The sequence below is a fragment of the Diorhabda sublineata genome, chromosome 10 (assembly GCF_026230105.1).
Source record: "Diorhabda sublineata isolate icDioSubl1.1 chromosome 10, icDioSubl1.1, whole genome shotgun sequence".
In the NCBI taxonomy this organism is placed as follows: Eukaryota; Metazoa; Arthropoda; class Insecta; order Coleoptera; family Chrysomelidae; genus Diorhabda; species Diorhabda sublineata.
In genome coordinates, this window is record NC_079483.1 from 20,316,870 (window position 1) to 20,338,812 (window position 21,943).

General features: G+C 27.6%; 1 protein-coding gene across 9 annotated transcripts; it reads right to left on the minus strand.

The window, feature by feature from the left end:
* Positions 1–553: 553 nt before the first annotated feature.
* Positions 554–21,025, minus strand: LOC130449569 (monocarboxylate transporter 4-like). Of its 9 annotated transcripts, none has more exons than XM_056787478.1 (9): positions 18,064–18,578; positions 9,567–9,979; positions 8,511–8,660; positions 7,844–8,087; positions 7,589–7,781; positions 2,321–2,707; positions 1,295–1,516; positions 956–1,235; positions 554–811 (listed from the first exon to the last, which is right to left on the minus strand). In XM_056787478.1, the coding sequence occupies exons 2-9, from the start codon at positions 9,883–9,885 to the stop codon at positions 663–665; spliced, it is 1,944 nt and encodes a 647-aa protein (XP_056643456.1). In that variant the 5' UTR covers positions 9,886–9,979; positions 18,064–18,578; the 3' UTR covers positions 554–662. The 9 variants fall into 9 exon arrangements, with proteins under 9 accessions (XP_056643456.1, XP_056643460.1, XP_056643459.1 ...); XM_056787482.1 differs by lacking the exon at positions 18,064–18,578 and adding an exon at positions 20,761–21,025 and having other exon boundaries at positions 555–811; XM_056787481.1 differs by lacking the exon at positions 18,064–18,578 and adding an exon at positions 20,495–20,587 and having other exon boundaries at positions 555–811.
* Positions 21,026–21,943: the final 918 nt, after the last annotated feature.

The window sequence follows — 21,943 nt, forward strand, 5'->3', positions numbered from 1 at the left end:
CTATAAAATTGTATTTTGTATATTTATGATTTAATTCGAGTACATTTGCAATTTTATATAAACAATGGTGTTTTTTATGAAAATTTACGTTCTTTCTAATCGTTATACATAGAACTAGTATAATTTGGAAAACGTTGGTAACTCGTCTTCTACTGATGACAGGTGACATAATGTATTTTTAGTGTTTACAAAACTATTAAAGAATTGAATCAATAAAGTCTTTTTTATTTATTTTTAAGACTAAAAAATAAAGTATTGAGTGAATAGTGTACTTTTTTAAATGTTTATCGATAAATTCTACAAATTGTCATAACTCATTCGTTGTTTCTTCCATAATTAACTGGTACAGTATAAGCTACAATTTTTTTAAAATTTTTGCAATATTTTAACTTTAATATTAATATTGTTGGTTTACTGCAAATGAAAACTACTAAAAAAACTCAAATAAAATTTCTTTAGTTACATTTGCACAATGTATAGTCGAAAATTTTAAGAATAAAAAGTTTTGGGATAGGACCCGATTAGTTCAGGAAGGAACAATAAAAACAAAAAAATAATACGTAATATGATGTATTTGTAATAAATATACATTAACAGCTTGTAATGGCAAAATATTTTTTCGAAAATAAACGTTTTAACCTATTAAGTAATTTAAAAAAAAACTATTGGTCATTTAAAACAGGTCCGGATCCTATAATTTTTCTATTTTTGGTGAACGGAATGATACCGATCAGGATACCGCTAAATACAATCCATCCAGCTGCCTGATAAAACGATAAATTCCAACTTTTAGTAAGATCAAATAAGAAACCTTGAAAAAAAAAATTATTATTAACCATCAAAACATTGCAATTTCATACTATAGACGTTCCTCTCGTTATTCGGTTGTAATAATCGAAAAATCGAATGATTTTTAGATTTTTTAGATCCAAAAAATCGAGAAATTCATTTATACCTGCCAAGGGGGGTCCACTGAGGTTTCCAATGCCCATGCATAATAATATAAGACCATAAGCCATGGTGAAATCCTCCAAAGGTACCAATTCTCCAAGCAATGACGGTAATAACGAAAAACAGCTAGCGAAAAATAACCCAAATAAGGCACATACGATCAACAATCCAATAAAACTGCCGGAGAACCATATAATGCACGCTACACTTACGCCGCATATTATTATACACGCCGCGTACGTTTTGGCGATGTTTAATTTTTCGCCGGCCCACCCGAGGAAAACCTTCAACAAACAAAACGCAATAAAGAAATGGACTACGGAAGTCGTTAGGGGGAACTTACCATGCCTATGGTATTTGTAAATCCGATTGCGGATAATACTGATGAAGCTTGAGAATCTGTGTAACCGATATTTGTCATGTGTTCGGCTACGTAAAAATAAGGCACTATAAACCATACGTACAAGACGGTAGTGGACAGAGACAACAACAAAAAATGAAGCTCTAAGAATAACGAGAAATTTAACAGACCTTTCATAGGTTTGAAAAACTGTACGTACCATTTCTGAAAACGAAAATTCATCATAAACTATTCCTTATCTTAATAAAAAATAAAACAAAATAAACTTAACCTAACTTGACGATCTATAACCTAAACAAATCTGTTTACTATATTGTGACGTCACAAATTACCTCAGTTTATAGCGTAAATGTAAACAAACGACATAATAATAAATAATGTGGTTTATTTCAAGTAAACCTCACATTATTAAGCGAATAAACTCATGTTTGAAAAAATTTTAAGGAAAATAATAATTTTTGTAAACTTTTGCACTGATATCAACCGTGAGGCCGGTCCTGTTATAATTTATTAATCGTAATTAACTTTTGGCGGATGCGCCGGATTTTTAATTATATTTATTTTTTTGTAAACTGTTTACGATAAGTCGAAGATCCTAGAAATTATCTTCAATTTTTCGAAATTACTTTTAAATACAATAATTTCGAAATATATTGCGATCTTACAAAAAACTGTTACATTTCAAAATACTCGTACAGATTTTTTTCAACATTTAAATTCTATTTTTTTTTTTTTTTTTTCAGTAAAATATTTGAATAAGTTGAAAAACAATTTCCGTAAACAAAAACGCAATTTATTTCCATAAAAATTATTTTTAATGAGTTTTTTACATAAAAATCGAAATATCATTACGAATGATCCTGATTACAACCCTGTCTATATTGAATAGAATCGTTATTGTTGGCCACGCCCCTTCTCGTCCATTATGGCGCGTATTTAAAGTGTACGTTTTTTTGTCACAAAGTGTAGGTTAGTGTAGTGTAATAACCATAGAATTTTTTACGTTACCTCGTTAACAACTGGCGTATCGACGTTGGTATTCCTGAAAGGTTTGTACAAATCCGGACTAGACATTGTCATAATGTCCAAGTAACTGTGCGGTTCGTGTTTAATGGGATTTTGTGGAACGCCGTAAAGTAATCTAGCTTCGTGATCGGATTCGGTTTGACTTTCGATTTCGTCTTCTTCTTCTTCTTCGTCTTCTTCCGGTATAACAAATTCAGTCTTTTTGATTCTCATCGAGAATTTTACCGGTATTCTCGAATTGATTCCGTTTTCGTGTATATGGATGTCTTGATTCGAAGCGGATCTTTTAGAAAAATTCGGGTAATTTTCGAGAATGATTTTATAAAGTTGTTTGTTCTCGCTTAATCTATTTATCACTTCCAATGGCAACTTGAATTAGAATAAAACGTTCATTTAATAGAAATAATCGATTTATCGGAAAAAAAATCGATATTGGATTACGATCGAATCGAAAAGCAACCGCGATTTGTCAGAAAAACTAGAATCGATATTGTTCTATTATTAAATCGAAAAGAGAAAAATCGATTTTTGGAATTTTGACAGGTAGAACACTCATTTCAAAAAATGATAATCGATTATTAATTAGACGTAAACTGGTATAGATATAATCGATTTAGTAGATAATTCATTCGTTAACCGGAATTGATACTTTTCATTATCGAATCGAAAACACAATCGATTTTTGATGTTTTGACAGATGGAACGTTTTTAAAAAATCTCGCGACAAGATCGATCTTTTCGCAAACTGAAATCGATATTTTATAATTATCGAATCGAAAAGAATCGATTGCAAAATTTTATTTCGAAAAATCAATCGATTATTAATTCCCCGTACATTTGAATCAATATAATCGATTGCTTTCAAAACATTATTATCGATTATTAATTTGACGTATATTTTTATCGATATAATCGATTCACTCAACTTCCCGCACATCAAAATCGATCATTTATTATAACGAATCGAAAAGAAACAATCGATTTTTTAATATTGGACAAATGAAATGTTTTTAAAAATACTCGCGATATATTTGAAAAAAATTGTTAATCGATTATTAATTCTCCGCCAATTTTATATCAATATAATCGATTAATTTGAAAAAACGATAATCGATTATTAGTTTTCCGAACATTTGTATCGATTTATCACAAAAAATGATAATCGATTATTAATTCTCCGCCAATTTTATATCAATATAATCGATTAATTTGAAAAAACGATAATCGATTATTAGTTTCCCGAACATTTGTATCGATTTATCACAAAAAATGATAATCGATTATTAATTCTCCGCCAATTTTATATCAATATAATCGATTAATTTGAAAAAACGATAATCGATTATTAGTTTCCCGAACATTTGTATCGATTTATCACAAAAAATGATAATCGATTATTAATTCTCCGCCAATTTTATATCAATATAATCGATTAATTAGAAAAAACGATAATCGATTATTAGTTTCCCGAACATTTGTATCGATTTATCACAAAAAATTACAATCGATTATTAATTCTCCGCCAATTTTATATCAATATAATCGATTAATTTGAAAAAACGATAATCGATTATTAATTTCCCGAACATTTGTATCGATTTATCACAAAAAATGATAATCGATTATTAATTCTCCGCCAATTTTATATCAATATAATCGATTAATTTGAAAAAACGATAATCGATTATTAGTTTCCCCAACATTTGTATCGATTTATTACAAAAAATTACAATCGATTATTAATTCTCCGCCAATTTTATATCAATATAATCGATTAATTTGAAAAAACGATAATCGATTATTAGTTTCCCGAACATTTGTATCGATTTATCACAAAAAATGATAATCGATTATTAATTCTCCGCCAATTTTATATCAATATAATCGATTAATTTGAAAAAACGATAATCGATTATTAGTTTCCCGAACATTTGTATCGATTTATTACAAAAAATTACAATCGATTATTAATTCTCCGCCAATTTTATATCAATATAATCGATTAATTTGAAAAAACGATAATCGATTATTAGTTTCCCGAACATTTGTATCGATTTATCACAAAAAATGATAATCGATTATTAATTCTCCGCCAATTTTATATCAATATAATCGATTAATTTGAAAAAACGATAATCGATTATTAATTTCCCGAACATTTGTATCGATTTATCACAAAAAATGATAATCGATTATTAATTCTCCGCCAATTTTATATCAATATAATCGATTAATTTGAAAAAACGATAATCGATTATTAGTTTCCCCAACATTTGTATCGATTTATTACAAAAAATTACAATCGATTATTAATTCTCCGCCAATTTTATATCAATATAATCGATTAATTTGAAAAAACGATAATCGATTATTAGTTTCCCGAACATTTGTATCGATTTATCACAAAAAATGATAATCGATTATTAATTCTCCGCCAATTTTATATCAATATAATCGATTAATTTGAAAAAACGATAATCGATTATTAGTTTCCCCAACATTTGTATCGATTTATCACAAAAAATGATAATCGATTATTAATTCTCCGCCAATTTTATATCAATATAATCGATTAATTAGAAAAAACGATAATCGATTATTAGTTTCCCGAACATTTGTATCGATTTATCACAAAAAATTACAATCGATTATTAATTCTCCGCCAATTTTATATCAATATAATCGATTAATTTGAAAAAACGATAATCGATTATTAATTTCCCGAACATTTGTATCGATTTATCACAAAAAATGATAATCGATTATTAATTCTCCGCCAATTTTATATCAATATAATCGATTAATTTGAAAAAACGATAATCGATTATTAGTTTCCCCAACATTTGTATCGATTTATTACAAAAAATTACAATCGATTATTAATTCTCCGCCAATTTTATATCAATATAATCGATTAATTTGAAAAAACGATAATCGATTATTAGTTTCCCGAACATTTGTATCGATTTATCACAAAAAATGATAATCGATTATTAATTCTCCGCCAATTTTATATCAATATAATCGATTAATTTGAAAAAACGATAATCGATTATTAGTTTCCCCAACATTTGTATCGATTTATTACAAAAAATTACAATCGATTATTAATTCTCCGCCAATTTTATATCAATATAATCGATTAATTTGAAAAAACGATAATCGATTATTAATTTCCCGAACATTTGTATCGATTTATCACAAAAAATGATAATCGATTATTAATTCTCCGCCAATTTTATATCAATATAATCGATTAATTAGAAAAAACGATAATCGATTATTAGTTTCCCGAACATTTGTATCGATTTATCACAAAAAATTACAATCGATTATTAATTCTCCGCCAATTTTATATCAATATAATCGATTAATTTGAAAAAACGATAATCGATTATTAATTTCCCGAACATTTGTATCGATTTATTACAAAAAATGATAATCGATTATTAATTCTCCGCCAATTTTATATCACTATAATCGATTAATTTGAAAAAACGATAATCGATTATTAATTTCCCGATCATTTGTATCGATTTATCACAAAAAATGATAATCGATTATTAATTCTCCGCCAATTTTATATCAATATAATCGATTAATTTGAAAAAACGATAATCGATTATTAATTTCCCGAACATTTGTATCGATTTATTACAAAAAATTACAATCGATTATTAATTCTCCGCCAATTTTATATCAATATAATCGATTAATTTGAAAAAACGATAATCGATTATTAGTTTCCCCAACATTTGTATCGATTTATTACAAAAAATTACAATCGATTATTAATTCTCCGCCAATTTTATATCAATATAATCGATTAATTTGAAAAAACGATAATCGATTATTAGTTTCCCGAACATTTGTATCGATTTATCACAAAAAATGATAATCGATTATTAATTCTCCGCCAATTTTATATCAATATAATCGATTAATTTGAAAAAACGATAATCGATTATTAGTTTCCCCAACATTTGTATCGATTTATCACAAAAAATGATAATCGATTATTAATTCTCCGCCAATTTTATATCAATATAATCGATTAATTAGAAAAAACGATAATCGATTATTAGTTTCCCGAACATTTGTATCGATTTATCACAAAAAATTACAATCGATTATTAATTCTCCGCCAATTTTATATCAATATAATCGATTAATTTGAAAAAACGATAATCGATTATTAATTTCCCGAACATTTGTATCGATTTATCACAAAAAATGATAATCGATTATTAATTCTCCGCCAATTTTATATCAATATAATCGATTAATTTGAAAAAACGATAATCGATTATTAGTTTCCCCAACATTTGTATCGATTTATTACAAAAAATTACAATCGATTATTAATTCTCCGCCAATTTTATATCAATATAATCGATTAATTTGAAAAAACGATAATCGATTATTAGTTTCCCGAACATTTGTATCGATTTATCACAAAAAATGATAATCGATTATTAATTCTCCGCCAATTTTATATCAATATAATCGATTAATTTGAAAAAACGATAATCGATTATTAGTTTCCCCAACATTTGTATCGATTTATTACAAAAAATTACAATCGATTATTAATTCTCCGCCAATTTTATATCAATATAATCGATTAATTTGAAAAAACGATAATCGATTATTAATTTCCCGAACATTTGTATCGATTTATCACAAAAAATGATAATCGATTATTAATTCTCCGCCAATTTTATATCAATATAATCGATTAATTAGAAAAAACGATAATCGATTATTAGTTTCCCGAACATTTGTATCGATTTATCACAAAAAATTACAATCGATTATTAATTCTCCGCCAATTTTATATCAATATAATCGATTAATTTGAAAAAACGATAATCGATTATTAATTTCCCGAACATTTGTATCGATTTATTACAAAAAATGATAATCGATTATTAATTCTCCGCCAATTTTATATCACTATAATCGATTAATTTGAAAAAACGATAATCGATTATTAATTTCCCGATCATTTGTATCGATTTATCACAAAAAATGATAATCGATTATTAATTCTCCGCCAATTTTATATCAATATAATCGATTAATTTGAAAAAACGATAATCGATTATTAATTTCCCGAACATTTGTAACGATTTATTACAAAAAATGATAATCGATTATTAATTCGTTGTACATTTTTACCGATATAATCCCTCAAACTAGAATCGATCATTTATATCGATTTAATATCGATATAATCGATTCACTCACCTTCTCGTTTTCCTTTACGAAAGTCGGCAGATCGATCGCCGAACGGAATCGATCTTTTTCCGTTAGATCCAACGAGGTACTAACTCGCTGTAAAACCAGTTGCGGATTATCCCTTTTACCTAACATATTATTATCGATGGGAATCTTCGTTCTTTTTTTTGTGGCCTTTCTCGCCGTCTTCTTCACGCGATGTCTATCGATACATAAATATAAATAAGAAAAAAATCGATTCGAACGAAAATTTCAATTACTCACTGATCTTGGATCCATTTCGGATCTCTCATCAATACCCCGCACACGCTCATATTGAGCAAACAACCGCCCAACAACAAAATGGTTCCCCTCCAACCGTATTCGTAGACGCACAACGTGGTTAACGGCGCGAAAGCTACCGTACCGACGCCGGTACCGCTCGCCGCTATCCCCAACGCCACGGCTCTCTTTTTCTCGAACCAAAACGCTATTGAAACCACCGCCGTGACGTACGTCAAAGCTCTACCTAGGAAATTTAAAAAAAAACAATCAAAACTCGAAAAAAAAAAATTCCAACTCCAAACGGACCACCCTGTATAAAATATAAGTTAATTAAATGGCTACATAAAGAGAAACCGCAACTGATTTGTTATATTTGATTTTTAATAAACTCATTATGGACGAGGTGTTGCCGTTAAATAACGAAACTAACGGTAATACAGGAAAAATACGCGTGCGTCAAAATTTGACGACCATCCGCCTAATTAGCCGGATGTCACAACAATATTTGAGTCTATCGAAGCTGTGAAAGGAAAAGAAGAAGATATTTCGTATCGCCAGTCTCGTTATTCAACAGCCACGTCTCGTCGAGAGAGAGAGAGAGAAAAAAATCAGTTGCTGATATAGAAAATCTCTTTGTTTTTCTATAAAAAATCGCAACTTACATTACCTATTCCACCTATTATTCCAAAAGTGACGTACAACATACTCAACGACGAAACGTACGTGCTTAGTACGAATCCGAACGTAGATATCAAACTACCCAATACTGTCATCGATATACAACCGTATCGATCTACCATAGCGCTACCTATGGGACCTAAAACCAAACACAAAACGTATATTCACGTAGAAACGCAACCGCGAAGAATCGGCATCAAATTAATAAATTTTTTTTATGATAAATAAATGTGCCACATCGTTTTTCTCCATCATATTTCAACCGCCCTCGTAAACAAAAAAAAACAAAATATACGTAATACATTTTAAATATAATACGTCGTGGCATTGTGTGTTGCCTAACTAATAGACGTTAGTTCATGCTACGATGTCACTGGCATGGAACAGAATATTCCGACAACTTAGAGTATGTTCTGTGGCGGAACGTATAGTGTTCAGTCCGTGTATATAATTTTCGTTTCAGTCTTCGTCGATCTGTGGTAGAGGTTACAACGTTACATGTTTTACATTGTCTAAATTCGTCGAAATATTTAATAATGGAAATCCATTAGGATTAACACGAAAAATATATTTATGTGTCCGGTTGTTGAATGTTAAAATTAATTTTGAAAGATAATTTCGATTTTTTAATGAAATATTGTAGAATCTAATAGAAAAAAAATGGTACTTTTAATGATAGTGAGTTATAAAATGACGGTGTTGCCATCTTTTTTTTTACAATTTCCGTTCAAATGAAATGTACAAGAAAATTTTTTTATGAAAACAGAAAAATCAGTGGCGTTACGTATTTTTTTTTTTGTTTCATATAAATAATTTATTATAACAAATATTAAATTTACGAATAAAATTAGTGAAATAATTGTTAAAAATTCAATTTTGTATTATACAAATAATACTTATAGTAATAAAAACGAAAAATTTTTATATTCAAATAAATAATTTAAACGTGGCAACACTGGTATATAGTTATACATTCTTTGTTGCGTAACAACTACGTAAGCGGGAAACTGGACCGGAAGTTGTCAAAAACGTATATGAAACTTACCTGCTAGAAGAGGCATCGCTAAAAACAGACTACCGACCCATGACGTCGCCGATTTCGATCCACCGAATTCGTGTAAAAATTCAATATACAAAAGCCCGAACGAAAAACTGATTCCTTCGGATATCCCGTTAAGAAAAAAACACGCCAACACTATAACCCAGCCCCAGCCCCCATCGGGTATTGTCGGTTTAACGTCTTCGATGTATAATTCGATTTGAGACGTTAGAATCGATTCTTTTCCTTGGAACTTGTGAATATCTTGCTGTTCGTGGGAATGTTTTCGTTTACGGCCGGCGGTCGCCGGTGGTGCGTGTGCCATATTAGGATTTTCCAGATAAACGTTTAAATATTTTTATTTCCGTCTGTGTGGCTTCAACTGAAAATCCGTTGATTTCTTCATCAATGACTAGTCACTGCAACAAATAAACGTGTTATCAAAAAAGATAGCGATACACACGGTTCGATAGCTAAGCTCGAAATGTTAACCGTATTGATTTATAACGTCATAAATATCGTTTTTATTGTCATTAAATATAGTTCTGACTAAGAAATTATAAGATATTGTTAATTTTACAAATCGTACCTCAAACTTTTCTCTATAATTAATATTAAAACTTTATTTTATTATTATTATTAAAAATTTATATTGACAGATGTCATACATTCTTTTCATAATCAATCTAAGACCTACGATATTTGATACAAGTCGTAGAACAGTGTTGCCAGATTTGAATTATTTCCTTTATATAAAGGATAGTTAAATAAAATTTGACGTTTTTCATCCGAATTTAAGAAATTTTGGATTATAATTGTATATTTTATAAATTCTTAAATGATTTTGGAAACTAATTTTATTTTTTTTTTTCAAAAAATAAAACAATAAAAGTCAATTTTTTTACTCTACCTTTGACAATTTTGAATGAATCGACATTCTTTTTTCATTTTTAATAAAAATTAAATTTTTTTCGTTAAAATTCCATTGTCTCAATCAACTAAGATGATTTGAAAAGTTTCGAAGGAGTTTTATCATTCGGTTGAAGGAAGATCGTCGAAAAACTTTGGCAACGTTGCTGTAGACGTTAAGTCGCATGATGGTAGAACGGTGTTGCCAGATTTCAATTATTTCCTTTATATGAAAAATGTTTAAACAAAATTTGAGATTTTTAATCCGAATTTGAGGAATTTTGAATTATAATTGTATATTTTATAAATTCTTAAATGATTTTGAGAAGAAATTTTGTTTTTTTTTTTAAAAATAAAACAATAAAAGTCAATTTTTTTACTCTACCTTTGACAATTAATGAACGAATCGACATTCTTTTTTCATTTTTAATAAAAATTAAATTTTTTTCGTAAAAATTCCATTGTCTCAATCAACTAAGATGATTTGAAAAGTTTCGAAGGAGTTTTATCATTCAGTTGAAGGAAGATCGTCGAAAAACTTTGGCAACGTTGCTGTAGAGGTAAGTCGCATGATGGTAGAACGGTGTTGCCAGATTTGATTTATTTCCTTTATATGAAAAATGTTTAAATAAAATTTGACGTTTTTCATCCGAATTTAAGAAATTTTGGATTATAATTGTATATTTTATAAATTCTTGAATGATTTTGAGAACAAATTTTGTTTTTTTTTTCAAAAAATAAAACAATAAAAGTCAATTTTTTTACTCTACCTTTGACAATTAATGAACGAATCGACATTCTTTTTTCATTTTTAATAAAAATTAAATTTTTTTCGTAAAAATTCCATTGTCTCAATCAACTAAGATGATTTGAAAAGTTTCGAAGGAGTTTTATCATTCGGTTGAAGGAAGATCGTCGAAAAACTTTGGCAACGTTGCTGTAGACGTAAGTCGCATGATCGTAGAACGGTGTTGCCAGATTTGAATTATTTCCTTTATATGAAAAATGTTTAAAAATAAAATTTGAGGTTTTTAATCCGAATTTGAGGAATTTTGAATTATAATTGTATATTTTATAAATTCTTGAATGATTTTGGAAACAAATTTTATTTTTTTTTCAAAAAATAAAACAATAAAAGTCAATTTTTTTACTCTACCTTTGACAATTTTGAATGAATCGACATTCTTTTTTCATTTTTAATAAAAATTAAATTTTTTTCGTTAAAATTCTATTGTCTCAATCAACTAATATGATTTGAAAAGTTTCGAAGGAGTTTTATCATTCAGTTGAAGGAAGATCGTCGAAAAACTTTGGCAACGTTGTTGTAGAGGTAAGTCGCATGATTGTAGAACGGTGTTGCCAGATTTGATTTATTTCCTTTATATGAAAAATGTTTAAATAAAATTTAAGGTTTTTCATCCGAATTTGAGGAGTTTTGAATTATAATTATATATTTTATAAATTCTTAAATGATTTTGGAAACAAATTTTATTTTTTTTTTCAAAAAATATAACAATAAAAGTCAATTTTTTCACTCTACCTTTGACAATTACTGAATGAATCGACATTCTTTTTTCATTTTTAATAAAAATTAATTTTTTTCGTTAAAATTCTATTGTCTGAATCAACTAATATGATTTGAAAAGTTTCGAAGGAGTTTTATCATTCAGTTGAAGGAAGATCGACAAAAAACTTTGGCAACGTTGCTGTAGACGTAAGTCGCATGATCGTAGAACGGTGTTGCCAGATTTGAATTATTTCCTTTATATGAAAAATGTTTAAAATGAAATTTGAGGTTTTTAATCCGAATTTGAGGAATTTTGAATTATAATTGTATATTTTAGGAATTCTAACAAAATTTTGGGGACAAATTTTATTTTTTTTTACAATTGGTTGTAAAAATAAAATACAATAAAAGAAAATTTTTTCTACTTTACCGTCGCCAATTAATGAATGAATCGACATCCTTTTTTCATTTTTATTAAAAATTAAATTTTTTTCGTAAAAAGATGGTTTGGAAAGTTTCGAAGAATGTTTATCATTCAGTTGAAGGAACATCGTCAAAAAACTTTGGCAACGTTGCTGTAGAGGTTAGTCGTGTGATCATAGAACAGTGTTGCCATGCCAAATTTGAATTATTTCCTTACTATGAAATATATTGAAATGGTAGTTGAGGAATTTTTAATTATAATTGTATATTTTAAAAATAATTTTTATAATACAATACAATTTTTGCTAATCTACCGTCGTCAATTACGAAAATGGATCATTTTCTATTTTAATTTAAAATTTCGTTCATATTTCAAATCTCTTTTATAAAATTTTCATTATCCCGCACAAAAATCCCTGTTTAAAAGAATTCGAAAGGTTTTTAATCCAATTTAAAGTACATAAAGTTACCAATGATTAAAAATATTTATTGTACATATAAAACGATTTGGCAACATCGTAAATATTATTGAGGTCTAGAGTTTGCTATTGCGACGGCGCCAATTTTATTTCCGAATATAAAGTTTCCCAGACACTTGTTTCTATCGAAAATATTACAGTTAAAACTTTTAATATTAAGAATGGTTCAAAAATTTATATTCAAATAAATTAATAGTATTTGCATTGACGTAATGTTTAAATTTTGTTTTATTATCGAGAAAAATCGATTTATAGTATTTCGGGAATAAATAGAAGATTTGACAACAATGGAATGGAGTATAAATCGTTTCACAACGGCACAGCTGTTTCGAACTCATACAAGACGTCAGACGATCGTTCAATTTTAGTAAAAATGTTGATGTTATAAATCCTCTAAAGTAGATACGAAAATTATGAGTCACAACCGCTTTATACGTTATATTATCAAAGTGATGTAATAATATATATTTTATTAGTTTGGGTATAATCATTAAGAGATTAGAGCTGTAAATATCCCTATAGATTAGTTATCTACGTTCATGGAACATAAATAATCAATTAAGTAGGACAAATAATATTTGCCAATCTATTAAAAGATCAAATTAGTTTACGTTGGAAAGGAAACTTATAAAAACATTCCGAGAAACGAAATAACGTTATAAATATACGGTTTGTAGCACTAAATCCGAATTTTTCTTATTTAGTTTTAGTCAATCAGAATAGATCAAAAATCAAGACAAATTAACAACATAAACACAAACTTTATACGTTCCGTCTTTTTCTACCCACAGTAGACACATTTACGTATGTTGTTTTTCAAGTAACGACATACGTTCCTTTAGATTTAATTTTTTTACTGAATTACATTATTTAAAATCAGATATTTAATGTACTGTATTTGTATTTGAAGCTCCTATAACTTTTATTTTACATTTATTCAAAACAGATCATTAAATTTTGACGATATAACTTTTGTTTACGTTCATATTTATTATGTCTAATAATACATCCGACGGGAAGTTTTTGTATATCACTAGATCTATTATTTCTTATTTAAATTCGATAATTGTCTAAAAAAGAATAAGAAATGTAAAAATATCAACGATGATATGCGTTTAGTACTCAAAATATATACTATGATAAAATATTTTCGTAGACGCCGAAGTAACAGTAGCCATTTTGTTTTCTACTTGCGTATTTCGTAGAATTGAAAAACGTCAATATAAAACGAAATAAAGAGTTTATTTAGTTTTACTTCTAATAAAATCATAGTTTTTCTGTAATAAATTTATAGTTTATTGAAAAATAATTTCCATAATGTCATAATCTAAATAAAATACCTAACGCCATCTATTGAACGTATCTACGATCGTGGTAATCGAATGACAGCTAACAGCAGGAAACTGTACTAACAGAAATAAAGCTACAATTATAGATACATGAAGAATAGAGGTTTCACAAAAACGTGTTAAGTAATTGATTTATCGTGATAATTGTTACTAGATTTTATAAAATAATAGGAAACAATTATGTTAATACGAATATTAATGGATTCTTGCAAATTTGTTTATTACTTTTGACGCTTCCTTTATTACTGCAACGCCATCTTTGTCGTTCGCGTTTTTATACAGATTGCTACGAGGAGTGTACAAAAAATAAAGATCAATAAATTTAACTCTCAGTATATGATATATGAATAGGAATATAAAACTGAAAATGTCGTGGATTATAGACTAATTATTTAACTATTGATGGTTAGTGAAAATATAATAAATATACGATATAAAATGTTTACTTACTTAACATTTTTCTCAACTATGGAAATCGAACAATGAAACAGTTAATTGATAAGTATTATCGAATAACAGTTTCCTTAATAGATATTGAATAATTGTAAACACTTTTTTTTTCATATAACGTGAAATATTTAACAATAAAATTTTTGACGTATTGTTTATTATATAAAATGACGTATGACACAAAAAGTGACGTTTAATGAAAGAAATATTTTTGTAGACCTACCACATAGAAATTTTCAAGTTTTAAAAAATCACACACGTTCCGATTACGTCTAGACTGCATACTATATTTTGTGGCTTCGATTATGATTCGTCTCATTTTAAAAATATAACTTGGCAACGTCTAGCTGTAAATATTTTATGGGTATTATTTGAAGTCTGTGTTTTTACGTATTATGATGTATATAAAAAGATATATAATTTTGAGTAAAAATAGGAGGAGCAGTAATATTTTGATTTAGATTTGTTTATTTTATATCTGGACGTTACAAATAACGTTAAATTAAAAGCATATAAACATTTACATAACCTCAACTGTTCGGTTCTGGTTAATAACAGGATTGTACTAGTTTCATATTAATAATTTATAAATCAAATCAAAACACGTGAATTTCAACTGTAATAATTATAAATATTTATAAAATACAAATTTGAGCTAACATTTATCGCTGGCTAACTATAATTAGAAGCCTTAGCGCTAATTTTCATATTTCACTGATTAAATATTATTTTTATATACGAGGTGAGTCTACGTTAAAATATATTTTCGTTTTTAAAATTTCGATGTTTATATTTTAACTTGTAGATGTTTGAAAACTGTTTTAAACTTAATAATTAATATGATACGTACATACCAAACTACATTCAAGAACGATCAACGGAACGGAATTGACATAATCAATTACGCCAACCACAGAAACATAAATTTAAATATACTACGTTGCCAAATTCACTTATATTTCACAAGCGATTGGAAATTTCCATCGATAATAACGAAATATAATTAATCATATGCTAGGACGCCACATTCATGCTATATCGGATATGACGTCATCAATTATACCGCCCACCCAAATATAAATTGTACGCTACGTTGCCGAGTTTAATTCTTATCCCGATTCGAAATATGATGTCATCAGATAACCAACTTCTGATTAATAAACATTGCTACGTTGCCAAATTCAATTTATTTCAGAATTGATCGGGAATAAATATTACGAACGATTTTTTTTTTTTGATAAGATGTCTCAAAAGTGCAAACGATGAACATTTTTCGAAAAAAATTGTTAATTATGGTTAGGTAGGTATATTTTGTTAATAATATATATATATTGTTTTGGTTAGATCGATAATTTAACACATAAACCTCGTATACATAACTTTCGAAAATTGTTACAATAATAATTATTATTATGAAATATTTATAATGAACAGTATCGAAATTAATGTAAAATTATATCGCTTACCACAAAATGATTAATCGACCTTGAAGAATTCCGAATTTCAATATGAATTTTTATTTACTTACATTGCGGTCTATTCCTAAAGTTCGTGTGATGTATACACAAATAACATTCCGAATACAATTTGCATAATAATAACGTGTTATTTATTCATCTTCTGTTGTCGTTATATTCTTACCAGGGAAAGTCAATACGTTTTAAAATTGAAGTAATTAAAATTATATTAAGTTTGGCAACGTCGTTCGACTACATCCTCCCTGCATCACTTTTTATAGTTCAACGGCCACACCCCCACCGAGACGCCATTGCGACGTCGTCTACTAGACTAGCCAGCCACCATTTGTCGATCAATTCGTACGTACGTACGTAACAAAAAGTTGAAAAAGAAGCATCATAAGAAATCTAAAAGTTTTTTTTATCAAATAATATGATGATTGAGACACTATATACAATTTTGTATTTTCTGTACCGTTATGCATAGTTTTAACAGTATGCCGCCGATGTTTATGTTTGAATAACATAAATTGCTTCGAATTAAATAACAGTGACTACTTTTTATGTAAAATGTGTTGCCTATACGAAACACTGGTTATTAGTAAGCATAGACGTAAGTCTATTCTTCATTCGTTTATACAATTTACAAATTTTGAATTTTATTTAGAAAATTTTGAATATTTGAGTGCTAGATAATAAATATACGATTAAATAATATTCAAATTTATAAAATGGAGTTTCTATGAGTCATACTTTTTAGTATTATTAGTATTTAGTTCAATTATTATTATAATAGTATAAGTTCAGACATACGTTCTAGTTTTGACGTACAGTCATAGATAAAATAATTAATTATGTAAATATGATTTAATATTATTAATTATTATCATTTCGATGCTTTAAATAACTATAAAAATGTATTTACGTATATAAGACTAGTTAATTGAGTGATATTTGTTAGTAAAAATGTGTATTTGTACAGGGTACATCGCTTTTCATTTTTGTAGAATTGAAATAAATTTATCTATTGCATTTTCTTTAGAAGTATCGATTTCTAATGATAATAAAAATGATTAACGTCAATACAAGTTTTAATTAGAGGATAATTATTGTGTAAATAAAGAATAATTAACAATAATAAGCTTGGTTATTTAGAACACGTTAAAAATTTTTTAATTATTTTAAGTACTTACTGAATAATTAACCGAGTCGGTTAAACACGTCCTTTCACTACAAAAGCCCGATACGTTCTCGACTAAATTGAAATATCAAAATAAAAATTTTTTACAATTGATAAAAAAAATAGGAAAAAAAAAAACAATAACGAATTGGGTTAATAGCAAATTGTCCCTGAACCTCAATTTCGTCTGCTGTTATTTTCATCATCATCAAATGTCACTTTCTTAAATTTTCCAATTAATCGTTAATTAAAACCGAGTAATTTTTCCATAAAATTCTTTACAATTAAAACAAGCAGATGTTAAATAGTCAGTGGTCCCGAAACGATTTTAATCCCAAGAACACCGAATATGAAATAGAAGGAATCTACATTTTAATTGAGTAGCTGTGGGTGGTTTTCAATCGCCTTCCAGTAGGTGGCGTGCTAAATTTTCATTTCGTCACTGGCATTGAACTTGAATCGTCTTTGTTAAAAAAACAAAGCAGACTTGACAAAAGCGATTAATATAAATAAATGCGATTTGATTTTTTCAAAAAAATATTCACTAATCGTTTTATTTTTACTCGAGTACATCGTTGATTATTACGAATTGTTTGACAGATATAGTAAAACTACTGTCAGTTTGGTAAATTTAAAATGAAAATAATTATTAGTTGAAAAAAATGTTAATTTTAGATTATCTCTTATCGCCCCTGTAAGATTGATATTTCAAATTATGCGGTGCTAATTAAAACGATTTGAATAAATACCTGATAGTGAATAATTAAAACTGCTCTGTAAAACGCTTCCGAAATGTCACACTGACTTATATACACAATCAAAAAACTTATTTTTATAATTATTATTGCACTGAAATTTTTCTTTTTTTGGTAACCCGAGCACAAATTTCACTGTTGATATAGTATAAAACACTGTGTTGCCGATTGCTATTTTTGTTCGGAAAACCGGCAGCGGTCACTGACTTCAGGTTTATTTAAAGAGAAAAATGGCGACTGGGATAGCTTAGTACATGAAAGAAAAATAATAAATCATTTTTTGTAAGTATATAGTTCGGTTTTATCACTAATACTGATATTTATGTAAAATAATACTATTCATATTTTGCTGCCATGGCCTTTTTATTTAACAAAGAACATCGACGATAAAAAATCTTTGTTTACGTCGTTGAATGTTTTCAACTAAGATAATTATCACTATCTGATTATCGTATACGTTTGAAACGATTGATAATATATCGTGATCCATCATATATTATACATAACTATATTTAATTAAATATTCGGTAAATAATGTGGGAAATATCTTTATTATAACCTCAAAAATGTATGAATTTAAACACGAATCAAATCCCCCTATTACAGGAAACTGTAAAAACAATATTAACTTCCAGATGACAGTAGAGATGGGAAATTGTACTTGTCGATATAAAAATAACAGTTTGGTAACAATTCCATTTAGTAATTTAGTCCAGTCAAATTATAATTTATATGGAGATGCACGGTTTTTTCTTATTTAGCTACCGTGAAAAATATAGGTTATAACTTTTGGCGGATCGGATAACTGTTTATGGATCAAAATTTTTATTTTTTGATAAAAATAATGCTCAAATGGAATTCGATGTATGGGGGAGGTTATAGGAATTGAAAAAACCTTTAAAACTAGAAGTTATTTATAAAGTATAAAGTAATTATTTATACAAAAAACTTTTTTTGAAATTTTTTGAAAAAATCTATTTTACGATTGAAAACAGCTTTTATTGAAAAAGGATGAAAAATATCTTACTGAACAAGAGAAAATATACGACATCCACATATTAATAAATTTTCTCAAAAATCATTTATTTTAACTCGACTAATTATGTATCAGAAGGTAAACTGTTATTTAGACAAAATAACTATTTTAGTAACGCCATCTCTACTTTCGATTGTATACTCAAACACGAATCACTACTCTGTATTACAGGAAACTGCAAAAATTATATCTACTTCCAGCTGTCATTAATGATTCGTGTATAGAGATGGGAAGCTTTTTTTGCAAATTTGAAAATAACAATTTTGAAATTTATTTTCTTTAAACTATAAGTTTGAATGTTTATTATATATTTACACTATAGTTTAAAATAGATGTTTTCGTTTTTGGAAAACAATCTATATATTGTTTAAATATATGGAAAACTAGCATAGGTGTAAATAATAATTCCCATCTCTAAATTCGTTTTTGCTTAAAATTTCTTTCGTCTTTGGTGTGATGTGAGAATAGAAATTGGAAAAAAAATTGTTTCCCACAGACTATACCATAATAAATGATGGGTATACTAATTGATATTAATTAAATTTTAACTGTTTAGTGGAAGATAGTAAAAACAAAATTAACTCTAATTTAAAAACAACAAAACATTGACGTTTTTAATTTTATTTCTTGTTCATCAAAATTATTAGTCTGTTAATTTCTAAGATACAGCGTCATGTACGTAATGAGTGATTATCAGGACCGGATTCACAATAATACTAAAATCTAGCACATATTTGTGATATACATACCGATAAAATTAATTTATGTCAATTTTTAAAAACGCACGATTCACATTATGATTAGTACACCGAAACTCTTCATGATCACCGCATAAAAACTATTTTTAGTTGCATATATACTCGTATTAATTTACTGATTATTGTACCACCACGTCCAGCCAGCGATAGTGGTAGTCGATATTTAAATAATTTACCAAACTTATCTCTTGCAGCTATGTGTTTAATATAAACATAGCAATTGAAATATCATTCTTATCAATTTAATGACAAACATATAGTATGTCACAATTTATTGAATGCTTACTATGGTACAAGTGTACCGGAGAAGTTCCAACTTTACTTCATTTAAAACATCAATAGTAAATAGGTAATGATATAGGTTAATATTTTTTGTTATAATACTCGATTTAAGAAGATGAACAATGTTTTGTTTCGACGCTGCATCAATTTAAAATGGCGTTCCCCTCAAAATTGTATCACGTGACCTCATTTGTCATGAAATTGCACATTTAAATAGTAATGATTTTCGTTATTAATATGCAGTGTGCCATGGATGTTTGACAGTTCCTACTTATAGGTTAATTGAGACCTGTCAATTAGATACCAGAAAATACGTACTAGTATTTAAATTATCTTTTTACATACTTACATATTATAAAAATAGTATCACTATTTATTTTATTTGACTATTTAATTACTGGACATATTGTTAAATGTGTATAACTAGATACTAACCATTGTTAAATGTTTGGTTTTTATATATATATATATAGAGAGAGAGAGAGAGACATTAATTTAATGCGAGCTAATTGTGGCATGCGTAACCATTTTGTTCATAAAAATCGTGTTTAACTCAGTTTATTTTCGAAATTTATTATTCGGAATGTTAAAAATATATGTTTATAATAAACTAACCTTCAACGAAAATTGAAACGAATCTTGCAGGTGTTCGTTGCGAACAAAACATGACGTTCATCGATAGTTCTTGACTACAAGTATCCCACTAATATTATAAAACTAAACAACTTTTAATTGGTTTGATTTTCTTTAGATTTGATGTTTGTTATTTTCACTACATTTTCCGCACACACAACTAACCGAATACGTAAATTTTATAGGTATTTGATTATAATATGAATACAATGAATTTTCGACAGTTTTCTACTAATCATTTTAAAAACATTGCATTGATTTCGTAGAAGCATGGAACGAAAAACACTTGGCGCGCGTTTTTATGAATTTAAGTTATAGTACAGTGAAATAACACTAAATTTTAGATGAATTTACTAAATTTCAATACTTTCAAAAAAAGTTATTAGGCCGGCTTAGAATACTATAAAAATAAAATTAAATAAAAAATATAAAAAAAAACAATCGTAAAGAAAAAAAGTTTTTTTTTCCTTTTCTTCTGTCAAAAATGAAAGGATTGAAGAAAAAGTTTTTGAAAATAATCCATTTTAACTAGAATAAGGAATAAAATCTATTTTCATCCCTTCATTTCCAATAGAAGGGTAAAAAAAGTGAGTCTTCATAAATTTTTAAGAATATTTAATAAATTTGTCCGAATTGCACAAAATTTCCATTTTTTTAGTACTTTTAACTGTTCTAGGGATGAAAGGGTGCGTCTTAGAAATTTTCTAGATGAAGTAGATTTAAAATTTTATGCTCTATAACTTTTATTTGAAACTTTTTCTGATATCTTCAATATAAAACCCAAACATTGTATCTACCGAATTTTCAGTCTTTTTGACTGGGCTAATATTACCATGAAATCAAGTCAAAGATTTGCCTATCTACACCAGCGTTGCCACATGGCACAATTAAATTTACGCAAAAACGTAATAGGTTAGTTAACGGGTCATAAACACAATCAGAATGTAGCAGATTTATTATACGAATGTCACAAGACGGCAACGCTAAGTGATACAACCAATCGTGTTCAATACATTCAATTTTAAAACCTGCCGTATAATAAATAAACTTTGAAATTCTTACTGTAATAAATATGTGTGTTGAGGTAACTTAATTTTTAAAATAAAAAAGTACGTAATACATCGTAATCGATCGAAGTAAGTAATCGTATGAAAGATTTGATCAC

Excerpts from the sequence above, each read along its gene's own strand:
- LOC130449569 (XM_056787478.1), bottom strand. The coding sequence starts at position 9,885 with ATGGCACACGCACCACCGGCGACCGCCGGCCGTAAACGAAAACATTCC. Across the intron at positions 8,661-9,566 it reads AGCGATGCCTCTTCTAGCAG|GTCCCATAGGTAGCGCTATG; the intron begins GTAAGTTTCATA and ends GTTTGGTTTTAG. Across the intron at positions 8,088-8,510 it reads TGGAATAATAGGTGGAATAG|GTAGAGCTTTGACGTACGTC; the intron begins GTAATGTAAGTT and ends TAAATTTCCTAG.